This window comes from Lutra lutra, chromosome 11 (assembly GCF_902655055.1).
Source record: "Lutra lutra chromosome 11, mLutLut1.2, whole genome shotgun sequence".
NCBI classification, from domain to species: domain Eukaryota; kingdom Metazoa; phylum Chordata; class Mammalia; order Carnivora; family Mustelidae; genus Lutra; species Lutra lutra.
In genome coordinates, this window is record NC_062288.1 from 54,745,231 (window position 1) to 54,758,737 (window position 13,507).

The following is a 13,507-nucleotide window of genomic DNA, read 5'->3' on the forward strand; positions in this document are numbered from 1 at the left end:
GGCTTAGAAGATAAACATGTAAGAAAAAGTCATTCATTTACAAAGTGACTTCTTACAAGAAAATACAATTCAGAAACAGGACAGAAAATATGAAAACCCACACTCTCCCGCATTGATAATTCTTACCATGACTTCTGGGTTACTATTTTCATTCAGGTCATTCTGCGTAAATCCTTCAAATTCTTCCGTCTCTGAGTCAGTGTCCTCTATAAAAATTCTTCTTAGCTCTTCCGAGAAGTATTTGGAATGGAAACGTACATCTTGCTAAATTAAAAACACAAATGTCATAAAGAAAGAAGAACAGAGGTGACCAGGGGGCGAAGGGGAAGTGAAGAGTTGTTTAATGGGGAGTTTCTGTTTGAGGGGATGAAAACGTTCTGGGTCACGGGGACAGCTGTGCAACCCTGTGCATGTCCTTGACGCCACTGAGCATCTCACTGGTAAGAACCTGGGCACTCGCCCCCACTTAAAAAATGGTGAAATGGGAAATTTTATGCTATGTATATTCTACCGCAATAACCGAACACACACCCGTAGACACACACATCTTTCTATAGATTAGAGAAACAGAACTGAACAATTTGAAACAACTACACCCTTTCGAAGAATCAGCACGGCCATGGGCTCAGCCAGCTGCTTCTGTGGCTGGTGAGTGGCAATGGACTTCAGCTCCTCCTGCCGGGGCTGGCCATCAGGAAGATGTGCTCTCACACAGAACCGAACACACATGGGAAGGAGCCACGGGGAGCAGCCCTGGCTCCCTGCCATAGGCCGACTCTCCCTCCCAGCAGCTGTCCAGAGCCGGCTCCCCCAAGTCAGTGAGCACAGCCTGCCTCGCTTCCAGAGACAGCAAGTTTTTGTGCAGTAAAGGGCCAGAGCCCTTCACACCCCTCCACACCCCCTGCTGAGAAAGCCGCCTCTGCACCCTGACCGCCCAGGGCAGGGGAGGATGGGAGCGTCAACCCTCCCAGCCCCCAGGAGAGCCTGTCCTGCAGGAGGTGGGAGGCCAGCAACCACAGACAGGTAGCAAGTGAGCAGAAAGAAAGATGCTCTAGGATGCTTAAAAAAGAAAGACATTTTCAAATGACTTTTTCTGTCTTTTGAACCAGTAAAAGGCAAGGAACCAGGCTCTCTAAATGGCTCTCTTGACAGAAAGGAGGGAACCGACAGACCTGCACTGAGGAAAGGAGACCCCCAGACTGGCCTCCTCCAAACTGGCAACCAAGGCTGGAGTCAGTGTCCCCAGTTGCCTCTGACGTCTCTTCCTCCCGCACCCGATATAGCAATGACCCCTCCTCGCACCACATTTGGTTGGAGAATCTGTATCTCCCCCACTGCCTCTCCCTGACTTTAATTATATACTTCTTCAAGCTCACATCATCTCTGGAGAAAAATAGATATAATAGATGAGTGGGAAAATTTACAGGGGGATAGAGAAAGAAATGTCTGTATCTAGCATTTTTTTTAAGCTTAAATGTCTCCTATGAATTATTATGGGTAATTGGAATGAGTGTGCTTGAAGCTAAATTATTTTGTTTCTTTGTTGATAGCTGTGGTGCAGCTGCTTGGGGAAAAAAAAAAAACACAAAAGGGAAGTTTCTTTAAAGTGAAATTCAAATGGTGTTTAAGAAAGACCAAAGTCAACCCTGCTGCATGCTGTGTGCAAGTCCGTGCGGCTTCTCTTGGCTGCTTAACATGCATCATGCGTGTATGGGGTCAGGGAGGAGAAGCAACAGGGCCGGGCTGATCTTTAAGGAAGCCCGGGCCGTGGCTGGCCGCCACAGAAGCCACCAGGAGCCTGCTACGTACCAGGGCAGGAAACATCCGGCTCACGGAGCCCAGAGCTGGCCTCTGCAGGCGGCTCTAGGGCAATGGGGTCTCTGTGTCCATTCTGTCATAGACCCACTGTCCCTGCCTCGGGCCCAGAGAGAACAAGTCACATCGCAGAGCAGCAAGCTCCAGCCTTCCATCCTCTGGCTCGCTTCACTCACTGAGCTGGCCTCACAGGGAAGTGGTCAGCCTGGGGGCAACTGGTATCCTTGGTGACCAGATCAAACCCAGAAAGAACTCAGCCACAGTCCTAAACCAAGGCCCCTGCTTTTCTCCTCCTCATTCCACAAGCTGTGAAAACTATTCTGGGGGCACCTGAGTGGCACAGTCAGTTAACCGTCTGCCTCTCATCTCGGTCTTAATCTCAGGGTTGTGAGTTCAAGCCCTGCTCTGGGCTCCACGCTATGCATGGAGCCAACTTAAAAGACAAAACAAACAAAAAACAAAAAAAATGGTTCTTAATGTGAGTGTGTATAAAGCAAAATATCCACTCCATGGTCGGTCTCACTGCAGTCTTGGTTACAACGCTCACACAGCTCTTTGCTCTCCAGAATTTGTGACCCTTTCAAGTCAGTAGCAGGCAGTATGCTCTGGCCCGGGTCCCCTGTATCCATCTCCCATGATCAAGAACGTAAAGCAAGTAACAGATGAGAAGAGCTGCTGACAGAGCACGTACACTTTTTATTTTGAAGCTCATGGGACAGGAAGAAACCGACTGGAAAATGATGGTGAGCTGAGCCCGTCAGACCGGCCTCCCACCTCAATTCCACCCAGAGGGGGCTCATTCACCAATGGGCGCTGAACGCATGGAACATGAGGAAAGGGACAGCATGCGGAAGCTGTCCAACCCAGGAAAGCTGGGAGGCATCGGTCACGTATGGGGCGCCTCCCACCACGGAGGTTAACGGTTTAGTGGGGCAGTGGGAAAGAGGTGAGGATCAGTGTGACAAAGGAGACACGAGCAATATGGCACAGAAAGAAAAGAAAAGAAAAAAAGAAGCAAAGAGAAAAGAATGAAAAAAGAAAAGAAAAAAGGAAGAAAATCTAGTAAAACTTCAAGCAGCAGCAGCAGCATTTGAACTGCATGTGCACGGGGGCAGACTCTAGAAAAATGAGGAGAAGACACACAAGCAGAACGAACAGCACAGCCCAGTGCCTACGGCAGGTGGACTGGTGTATGCGGAGGGTGCCCGTGCGGCTTCGGGTCCCCTGCAGCAAAGGGGAGCAGTGAGAGGGACGAGGCTGCCAAGTTATGCTCCCAGATCTCCAACATCCCGACCTGGACACTTCTCAGACGTGGGGGCTTAGACACGTCACCTCACTGCCCTGAGCTTTAGTTTCATCCCCTGTGAAACAGGGATGATAACACTTCCACTGTCCCCGGGAGGCGCGTGCGTTCAGGGCAAGCTGTATGAAAGCACACGGTCACGGGCCATCTCAGGCACACTGGAGTCCCCGTCCACAGCCCCCTACCCCTGGCAGGGGGAGCAGGAAAGGCAGGTCTGACTGCACAGAAGGAACAGTGCCCAGAGCAGCAAAAGCAGCTGCTTTGGCTTTTTTAAATTTCCATATTTGAATCTAGTTGACCCCGAGTGTTAGTTTCCAGTGTACAACACAGTGTTCCACCTTCTTTGTACCTTACGCTGTGCTCAGCAGTGTAGCTCCCATCGGTCACCAGATACCTCTGTTACAGTATTATCGACTAGAGTCCCTGTGTTGTGCCTTTGTGCCTTTTCCGCCCCATGACTTATTCGCTATGTCACTGGAGGCCTGTACCTCCCACTCCCCTTTCCCATCTTGCCCATCTCCCTACCCCCCTCCCTGCTGGCAACCAACAGTTTGTTCTCTAAATTTACAGGTCTTATTCTGCTTTTTATTTTTGAGATTCCACAAGAGTGAAATCATATGGTATTTGTCCTCCTCAGTGTGACTTAGTTCACATAGCATAATACCCTCTAAACCCATCCGTGTTGCCGCAAATGGCAAAAACCTCATCCTTTTTATGGCTGTATAATATTCCATTATACACATACTCAGCATCTTCCTTATCCATTCTTCCACTGATAGACGCTTAGGTTGCTCCCCTATCTAATCATCAGGAAAACGCTAATCAAAACCATACTGAGGTATCACCCCATGCCTGTCAGAATGGTTAAAATCAAAGAGACAAGCAGTAAGTGTTGAGGACGTGGAGAAAAAGGATTTACTCGTGCAGCACTGGCAGGAATGTAAGTTGGTATAGCCACTATGGAAAATAGTATGGAGATTCCTCAAAAAATTAAAAATAGAGCTACCCTATGATCCAGTAATTTCACGACTGGGTATACACCCCCCTCCCAAAAAAACCCCCAAAACACTACTTTAACAGCCCTGTGTTTATTGCAGCATTATTTACATTATTTACAATAGCCAAGGTAGGGACGTTGCGTTGTTTCATGATGTCTTCGTGCCCATCCTGCGCTGCTCAGAATGGCCCTCATGGTGGACCCCAGGGCGCCACTCTCCCTCACTGCCTCGCCATGCTCAAACAGCTTCTCAATAAGGCAAGGAGCATGACCAGAGCTCAGTTTTGACAGTGAGGTAAGGGTTAGGAGGACCAGGGGAACAGAGGAAGGGAGGGAGGGGAAGGGACGGAGATGAGCAACATGGCAGAAGGGTCACAGGTGCCTGCAAGGGAGTTGGCAGATGGGAGAGGAGGGGGAGGGGTCACGAATACCAAAGATGGAGATAAAAATGAGGAAGATAAACGGACAACCAGGGAAGGACAACGGTGAGTTTGAGATCTCCCCTGATCAAGACTGGTCCGACTGGCAGTCAGATTATATCCTTATGTGTGGAGCCTGAGAGGGAAGTCAAGCCATCAAGAACGTGCAGATAATGGCTGAAAGCAGGCTAGTCCCTAGATCACTAAGAGAAAAAGGTCTGAAGACAAAATCTTGAACCACATCCACAAATGGGGACGGGAGACAAAAGAGAGGACGGTGAAGTATGAAACACGTAAGAAAGAGGAAGAGACCAAGCAGAGCAGCAGCAGGTGGTGAGTGGGTCAAATGAGATAGCACATCAAGTGCAGAGGACAGAGACGGGGGAGGCCCCTCAACACGGTCAAGACCAGCTCCCACAGAGGCCAGAACACGCACAGGCAGCCCGGCCAGCAAGCAGGCACCTCCCTATACAATCAATTGCTTCTCCTCCTGCACCTGCCCAAAGCCAGGTGGGCTTAATTTACAGCCTTGTAAGAGAAGCCGAGGTCAAGGGAGAATGAAGAATTTTGACAGCCACAATGACATTGAAGAAAAGGCCACCAAAGGCTGGTGATTCTGACTGGCCATGCTCCTGCTGAGGCACAAGAGAACCCTCCAGGAAACTAACTCTCAGAGAAATGTCTCTTGTGTTTGCCAGAGAGCCAATCCAAGAAAGAGTAATGCCCTCCCTGACAATTCCAAGCATGAGGTGCCGAGAGAATCACCCTCCAGGAGCCTAGGGACTGGCTCAGGGTAACTGCGAGGTCCCGCTCCGGACTGCGGTATGGACTGGTGTTGTGCGGGCCCAGCCTCTAGTGCAGGCTCCACACAGGCTGCAACCCTGAGGTTGCAAAGAAAATGCATCTGATCATGTGAGGCCCCTTTAAAATATATATATATATGTCATGCACAGAAAGGGCTTGAACAGTAAAATGATCTAGGTACTCTCCCTGGTTCTTGAAACATGAAGGCAAAACACTTATAAAACAAATGCTCGACAGTTAACCACGATCACCAATCTCAGACCAAATTCAAATAAAAGAGTATCAGAACCAAGATCCAGGCTTCCCTCCGACCAGGCCTTCCATGAAAGGAACCATCCGTACCTGTTTCCCTGACTCCAGTGAGTCGAAACTATCACAGCTCTCCTCTGATGAGAGGGTTTCCATGGGAACATCATCTCGGAAACCAACAAACTCTTCATCATCACTGGGGGCGTTAAAGATGTCAGCCACTTCTTTAGGGACCTGTTTCGGATTCAAAAAAGAAGAAGGATGAAACCAGGGGCTGTTATCATCACTTGAATTTTCTAGAGAGCAGGAGGAATTAGCATCTCCCAGCTCTATCGATCTGCCCAGTAACCCGGGAGCAGAATGTGTTTCAGCGGATTCCTCATGGCAACAAAGGAAGGTGGGGTAGGGAAGGACAAGAGTGTTTTCAAACCCCAGAGACGTATCCCATCTTACAGACAATGTCAAGGCCAGACCCAGATAGAATGTCAAGGCCAGACCTAACACAAGCCATGTGTCATCTCTTCACAAAAAATAAACAGTCATTGGGTTTTGAGAAACCAACAATCTATTTTTCCCCTACAGTGGATGTCTTTAAATCGTCATCTATGTCAACATAAGATATTACTAAGGTTTTTTTCATTTCTACCTGTAGCTCTTTAATTTTTCTGCTCTTCATCATCTGCTGATTCAGACATGGAAATCCATACAGCGAAATAAGTACCTTTTTGCTCCTTGTCTATATTCTCAATCAGTAGTTTCAGAATTCCAAGAGAATATAAACCCTATTATAGGCAAATATTCCAAGAATGTTGTCAGCGCACATCATCTAACAACTGTGTATCTGTTCAGAGTTCATTTTCATATGCTGACTACCCACTTGTTCCCAACTCTTTATTTTGAAAAAGTTTGAACCCAGAGTAAGGTGAAGGAATGGTACACACATCTCTATGTTCCTCACAGGAGTTCCCATATGTCACCATGATTGTTTTCTTTCAACAAACATTAAGTGGAACCATAGGCATTTGCTAGTATTTCACAGTTTGTGACCTAGAGAAGCAGCCAGTTAGTATGAGCCAACTTAATCCACGTATATTTATTTTTTTTTAAATGTTTTATTTATTTGAGAGAGAGAATGAATGCACACAAGCAAGGGGAAAGGGCAAACGGGAGAGGGAGAAGCCGACTCCCCATGGAGCAGGGAGCCCCACGTGGGGCTCCATCCCAGAACCCTGAGATTACGACATGAGCTGAAGGCAGCCGCTTAACCAACTGAGCCATCCAGGCACAACCTGTGTATAAAGTAAAGTGCAGACATCATACTAATTCACCCTAAAATACTTTAGTACCCTTCTCCTGAGAATAAAAACATTCCCCTATAGAGCCACAAAACCATAGTCTTACCTAAAAGAATTAACATTAATTCAATAATATCATTTACTACAAGTTTATATTTAAATGTCTGCAACTGTCCCCAAGATGTCAAGATCATGCATTGTATTTTTTATGACAGTATTTTTTGTTGCTTTTCATGACACTGACATCATTTGAATAGCCCAAGACAACAGCCTTATCAAATATCATACATTCTGAGCTTATCTGATTCCAGATACATTTAAGTAAAATATTTCTGGCAACAATTCTATACAAATGACATGCAGTTTTCAATGCAATGCATAAAGAGACACAAAATATTAGATGATCTCCTATTAATTAGTGTTAACGTAATCATGTAATTTTCAAACCAAACCCTACGTAGGCAGGACAGCACCATGAACACACATGGACCCCGAAGCACTTCTGTGCCCATGGCTAATCTTCCCCCATCTGTAGCCCTATCCAACTGCCCTCCTTCCAAATTATTTTGAAGCAAATGAAGATACAGTATCATTTCACCCTGTATCACCAGCAAATACAGAGTCTGTGTTCACAGTTCTGTTAACTTATATTTTTTTTAACTCATTTGTATCATGATCTGAATAAGCTCCGCACACCGGTCAATAGCTCTATAAAGTCTTTTCTCAGGTGTCCCTTTTTTTTCCCTTTGGCAACTTATTTTTGAAGAAACTGGGTCTTCTGTGGAGTTTGCAAAAGTCTGGAAGTTTGTGTTTGAGGTTTGTCTGTTTGTTGAGGTGCAAGATGGTATTTAATAAACTCCTATGTCCCCACAGATTTCCTATGATTTGGTAGTTGAAGTTACAGGCTCAGTCAGATTCAAGTTCTTCTTTCTGACAAAATGAGGACTACTTCATAGGTAGTACCACATTCTTCACTTAGAGAGGACATAACGGGGTGCCTGGGGTGGCTCAGTGGGTTAAGCCTCTGCCTTCGGCTTAAGTCATGATCTCAGGGCCCTGAGATCAAGCCCGGCCATCAGGCTCTCTGCTCAGCGGGGAGCCTGCTTCCCTCCCTATCTCTGCCTACTTGTGATCTCTGTCAAGTAAATAAACAAAATCTTAAAAAAAAGAAAAGAAAAAAAGAGAGCACATAATATCTGGCTATCTCTGGTTTTTAGTGGCGATGCTCTCTGATCAACATGTTAAGGTGGGATGTATCCTATTTCTCCTTAGCAAAAATACCTTTTCCTCTCTGTATTTAGCATGAAGTAAGTAGGGTGATATTTGACATTCTGTGACTATCCTTCCCCCTGATAACAATTCACTCAGTGGTTTCAGCATCCATTGACAGCTCTTACCTGAATCAATTACTACACATGAGAGGTTCCAAAATGGTCATTTTCACATTCTATTCGTTCTTCATGTATTAACTGGCATTCTTCTATAATACAATACACACTCTCTCTTGCTATCCCCCTCCCTCTCTCTGCTTCTCTTGCTCCCATGTAGATTCATGGTATTTTTTTTTAATTCAATGTGCTATATAATTCATTACTGTCACCATTCTTTCTGATGCTTAAATTATCCTAAATTTGGCCAATGGGAGCTCCTTCAAGCCAACTGCTATGTCCTTTTGACATAACCCTAATAGTCTTTGCATAACTCTTTGCTTTCTAGCACAAGTGTACCAAGCTAGCCTTAAACTTCCCCTGCCCCAGACCCTGGATCAGCCATTTTCCCAAAATGCACAGGCATTGAGAAATCAGAGGTGAGGACTTGGTACACCCCTTGCTAGTTAAGTATCATCGCTTCTAAGTTCTGACTGGACAGGGTAATGATATTTTTAAATGTCTTAAGTCACACATTCACAACAACACCTTGAATTCAAATCCAAAATCAGGATTCTTCCTCACCTGCCTCAATCTCAGATTATTTCCCTTTTCTCACAATGAAAGCTACAACTCTCAGTATTTTGCATACACTTACCCCACTTACCCATTTGCTTTACCTATAAGACACACAAAACAGTTTCAAACTTTACCATCAACACCACTACCAATAACCATCAATGACAATCAAGTTTAAGATTCTTTCATAGTTCTTTATTTTTTTTTTTAGATTTTATTTATTTATTTGACAGAGAGATCAAAAGTAGGCAGAGAAGCAGGCAGAGAGAGAGAGGAGGAAGCAGGCTCCCTGCTGAGCAGAGAGCCCGATGCGGGGCTCTATCCCAGGACCCTGAGATCATGACCTGAGCTGAAGGCAGAGGCTTTAACCCACTGAGCCACCCAGGTGCCCCTCTTTCATAGTTCTTATCAAATTCAACACCCAAAGAACAAATAATCCAATCAAGAAATGGGCAGAAGACACCAACAGACATTTCAGCAAAGAAGACATCCAAGTGGCCAAGAGACACATAAAAAAGGGCTCCACATCACTCAGCATCAGGGGAAAAACAAATCAAAACCACAGTGAAATACCACCTCACACCAGTCAGAATGATAAAATTAACCCATCAGGAAATGACAGATGTTGGCGAGGATGCGGAGAAAGGGGAATCCTCCTACACTGTTGGTGGGAATGCAAGCTGGTGCAGCCACTCTGGAAAACAGTATGGAGGTTCCTCAAAAAGTTGAAAATAGAGCTACCCTACAACCCAGCAATTGCACTACTGGGTATTTACCCTAAAGATACAAACGTAGTAATCTGAAGGGGCACGTGCACCCCAATGTTTATAGAAGCCATGCCCACAATAGCCAAACTATGGAAAGAACCTAGGTGTCCGTAAGAGAATCTTAATCTCACGAAACAAACTGGGTCGCTGGGGTGTGGGGGGGTTGGGATAGGGTGGCTGAGTTATGGACACTGGGTAGGGTATGTGCTATGGTGAGTGCTGTGAATTGTGTAACCCTGATGATTCACAGACCTGTACCCCTGGGGCAAATAATATATGTTAATTAAAAAACAAACAGTGGCAGAAAGCACCAAAACACATGAATGCACATTTTTCCTTGTACATTCACGCACATAAAGGCACAAAATACGTCTGTGCCCAACTGTTGACAGAAATCACTTCCACAAAAGGAATTAAAGAGGACTCAGTGGGGATGGGCGGGGATTCTTTTGTAGTTCTTTCTATCCTTGGGATATAGTCCCATTATTTCCTAGATCTTTGCCCTGAGATAACCTGACAATCACTTTCTCGGGGATGTAAAGGGACTCTATCTATACTTCCCATTTCATCATGTGACTATTAAAGAGGTGCCCTCAAGGGCTGAGATTTTAATATAATAATTTTTACTGCTACGAGACATGTTTTTTTAAGAGGGAGGAAGATGAGGGGCAGGGGAAGAGGGAGAGAGAGAACCGTAAGCAGGCTGTAAGCAGGCTCAGTCTCACGACCCTGAGATCATGCATGACCTGAGCCAAAATGAAGAGCTGGACGCTGAGCTGACTGAGCTTCCCAGATGCCTCGACTGCAATAAGACATTTTTATGGGAAACTGCCACCTAGAATTATTACAACAATAATTCTGTCCTCGTGGAACCCTCGGGGGTCCCTAGACCACACCGTGTCGCACTAGCACACAGAGCGGTACATTCGGAAGTTACTTCAAGTCCTTGAATTTTTTTCTGTGCATTGAATTAATTTTACAGTTAGGTACATTGAAGAAATCACTATTCTCTAATCTTATTTTTGTCGTGATTTTAATCATCTTGTTCAACAAATGATGAGGAGGTCAATGGCTTAATTGAAGGAAGTTTCACATTTGGTATACAGAGAACACAAATCCAGAAGTTGAATATGCCGAATTTAATGGTGTCAGAGGATTAACATACATGCTTTCCCACCATCTAATGAAGTCACCTTTGTCTTGGGACAAAGGGTCAGACACAGAAGTAGAATTCCAGTAACAGTAAGGAAAAACAAAACAAAACAAAACCCTGCCCCATTTATGCTGAGAAGCTCCTAATGAAGCCTTAAATGGTTTAAACTTTTAATAAGGAAGTCAATTTACAGTATTTCACATCCCTTATCTTTTCAAAGATACTTTCTAGTTGTTTCATCATGAAACCAACACACCAAAATAATACTCGTAACAAGAGAAACATAGATAGTCCTCGTCTAAGGGTGTGTTCCAGTGTACCTGACAGCGCTGGAGTCCGGCCCCTGCAGTGGCAGCGAGAGACACGGGCCCAGATTGGTTTCTATCATCTTCTTCTCGACTTACCACCATTCTATGAATCAGAAAGCTCCACTGGCCCAGAAGCTTGCTTTAACCTAAAAAGGTTAAAGGAGGATGAGCACACCCTGTCATTTAATGAAGCACCTGGAAGGACGGAGAGATTGGCACCATGAAGAAACTGTGTCCAGTGGCAAATACATCAGCATGGGTACAGCTGCAGCAGGCCTGTCCTCACCCCCGTACCCCCCCACAAGTCATCCAGGACTTCTGCGTCTGCTCCGGAGTCTGTGCCACAGGTACCAAAGCCGGGGGCGGGGGGGGGGGGGGGGCGCAGGGGAGTCGGCTGTGATTACCAATGAGGAACAAAAGGAAGGAACACACTCTGGAAAAAAACAAAAACCAGTATGCATTCTCGGGGCACACAGGGCTCTGTCTCTTGCTGTCTAACTTCCTTCACAAGGCATTAAGAGAAGAGTTTCAGGCACAAGCCCCAAGATTCAGAAAAATCTCCATAAGATATTCAAGGGTCTTCAATGCAAGACACTGTTCAACAGAGCTGACAAATCAAGATTTCTACACAACGCATCTGCTAAAAGATTCATGGGGGCACCCTCCTAATGCATGAGCAGTTCAGAACATGACAATACATTAGGCCCCAGGAGCTGGCATTTCCCTGTGCAGATCACTGCGGATCCACTGGGCAACTCCCTTCTGAAAATGCAAAGACTGTTTAATGAGTCATAATTTTTTCAAGTACACACATTTATTCTATTTCTTTCACATACACTTGCTACATCTGTCCACTCTATCCTTGTCCACTCACCAAGAGTCAAGGGGGGACCAGGAGCCAAATCTCCTCCAAGGACACAGGAACGAGGATGGAGTCCCCAGCATCTAACACGGGACCTGGCCTAAAGCAGGTTCTCAATAACCCAGGCTGAAGGTATCGACATGCATCTGCCCTTGTCATCCGTTTCCTAGGGAAGGTGTGCGGCGGGAAGAGGGGCACGTTATACCATCCCTGTACAGGAGGGATGGCCCATATCAGAACATCCATGAACAAAGCAGTCCCAAAAAGCTCCTCCTTCGCAAAGGACCACAGATCACCTGCAGGCCCTAAACACAACCTCAGAGCTCATCTCGGGAGCAGAGATGGAAGGTCAGCAGTTCTGAGGGCTAAATAGGAAGACAGAAAGGCAGCAGCTCAGGGTAAGCCACCACGGGCCGGGGCGCACTGGTGAGCTCAAGACACAGGTCCAAAAGTGGCAGCCACTCTCCAGGACAGTAGATCATGACCATGCAGAAATGGGGGTCCTGTGGGCTCCCCCTTCAGCCCCCTCCTCCCCCGAGACGCCAGACCTCTTGCTGAGACATCTTCCAGTCGTAGAACGTCGGCTTCACCCGCCGCTGGACCTCACACTCATCCAGCGACAGTGCACAGCAGCAGTCCTGGGGCCACGCAGAACCCAGAGGACGTTTTAAATGCCAGATTTCAAATATGACCAACAGTCTATCTGCTAGTGTCTGGTACGAACAGCAGTAGACACTGGAGTGCTAAGAAAACTAAGTAAAAAGAAAAACTTCACATTAAAAGGAGTGAGGCCACCCTGTCTTTCTCTACAACAAGGCGGCTGAGCGGTTTGGCGATGCTATAGACCCCACGGACAAACAGAGGCAGAACCTGGTGGAGACCCTGATGGACAAGACCCTCACGCTGAGGCTGAGCCCAGGGACACCAGGGAGAATATCAAAGCCAAGACCAAGGTCAAGGAGGGCCTTCTGCGTGACCAGCAGCGTCTGATTTCTGCAGGCGAACAGCTGGAAGGTGTCCACAATGTCCAGAGAGCCCCCCACACACACACTTGGCACTGTGCTTGCAGGGTGGTGAAGGTCCACCGCCAAGTGCCCTGCTCACCTGCACCCCTGCACAGCCAGCAGCTGCAGGAAGTGCACAACCCCAACAATTGCGCCCCAAGAAGGTCACATAAGGCCATGCCCCAGGCTCTGCCTTTGCCCCATGGCCCCGGAACCTCAATCAAGTTTCCCTTCCACGGACTGGAACAGAAAAATCAATTAATTAAAAAATGGCCCTTCTGTTGTTCACAGAAGCACTATATTCAACAGCCACAAAGGGGAAGCAACCCACGTGTCCATCCATGGAAGAACGGACGGACAGAATTCATAGACATGTATGATGAAGTATTATTCAGTCTCAGGAAACAAATTCTAAAAATATCGAATCCTGCAACTAATATGTCGGAGGTCAATTACACCGCCACAAGATTAAAACAAACAGATAAACAAAAGAACCAGTGTGAAACAGTCTGTCGTGGGGGAGAGCCTGGGGTTCTACAGCTGTAGCAAGCTCCCCGGTGAGACGCTGACACTCGTCTGCAGAAC

At 46.4% G+C, this 13,507-nt stretch overlaps 1 protein-coding gene across 3 annotated transcripts in view; it reads right to left on the reverse strand.

Annotated features, from left to right (window-relative positions):
• CDCA7L (cell division cycle associated 7 like) overlaps window positions 1–13,507 on the reverse strand; it is a 45,219-nt gene that overhangs the window by 8,861 nt on the left and 22,851 nt on the right. For all 3 annotated transcript variants that reach the window (XM_047694989.1, XM_047694988.1, XM_047694990.1), the window contains exons 2-3: window positions 5,681–5,821; window positions 127–264 (exon numbers count right to left, since the gene is read on the reverse strand). In XM_047694989.1, the coding sequence (XP_047550945.1) occupies window positions 127–264; window positions 5,681–5,821 (279 nt within the window). The remainder of the gene's footprint in view (window positions 1–126; window positions 265–5,680; window positions 5,822–13,507) is intronic.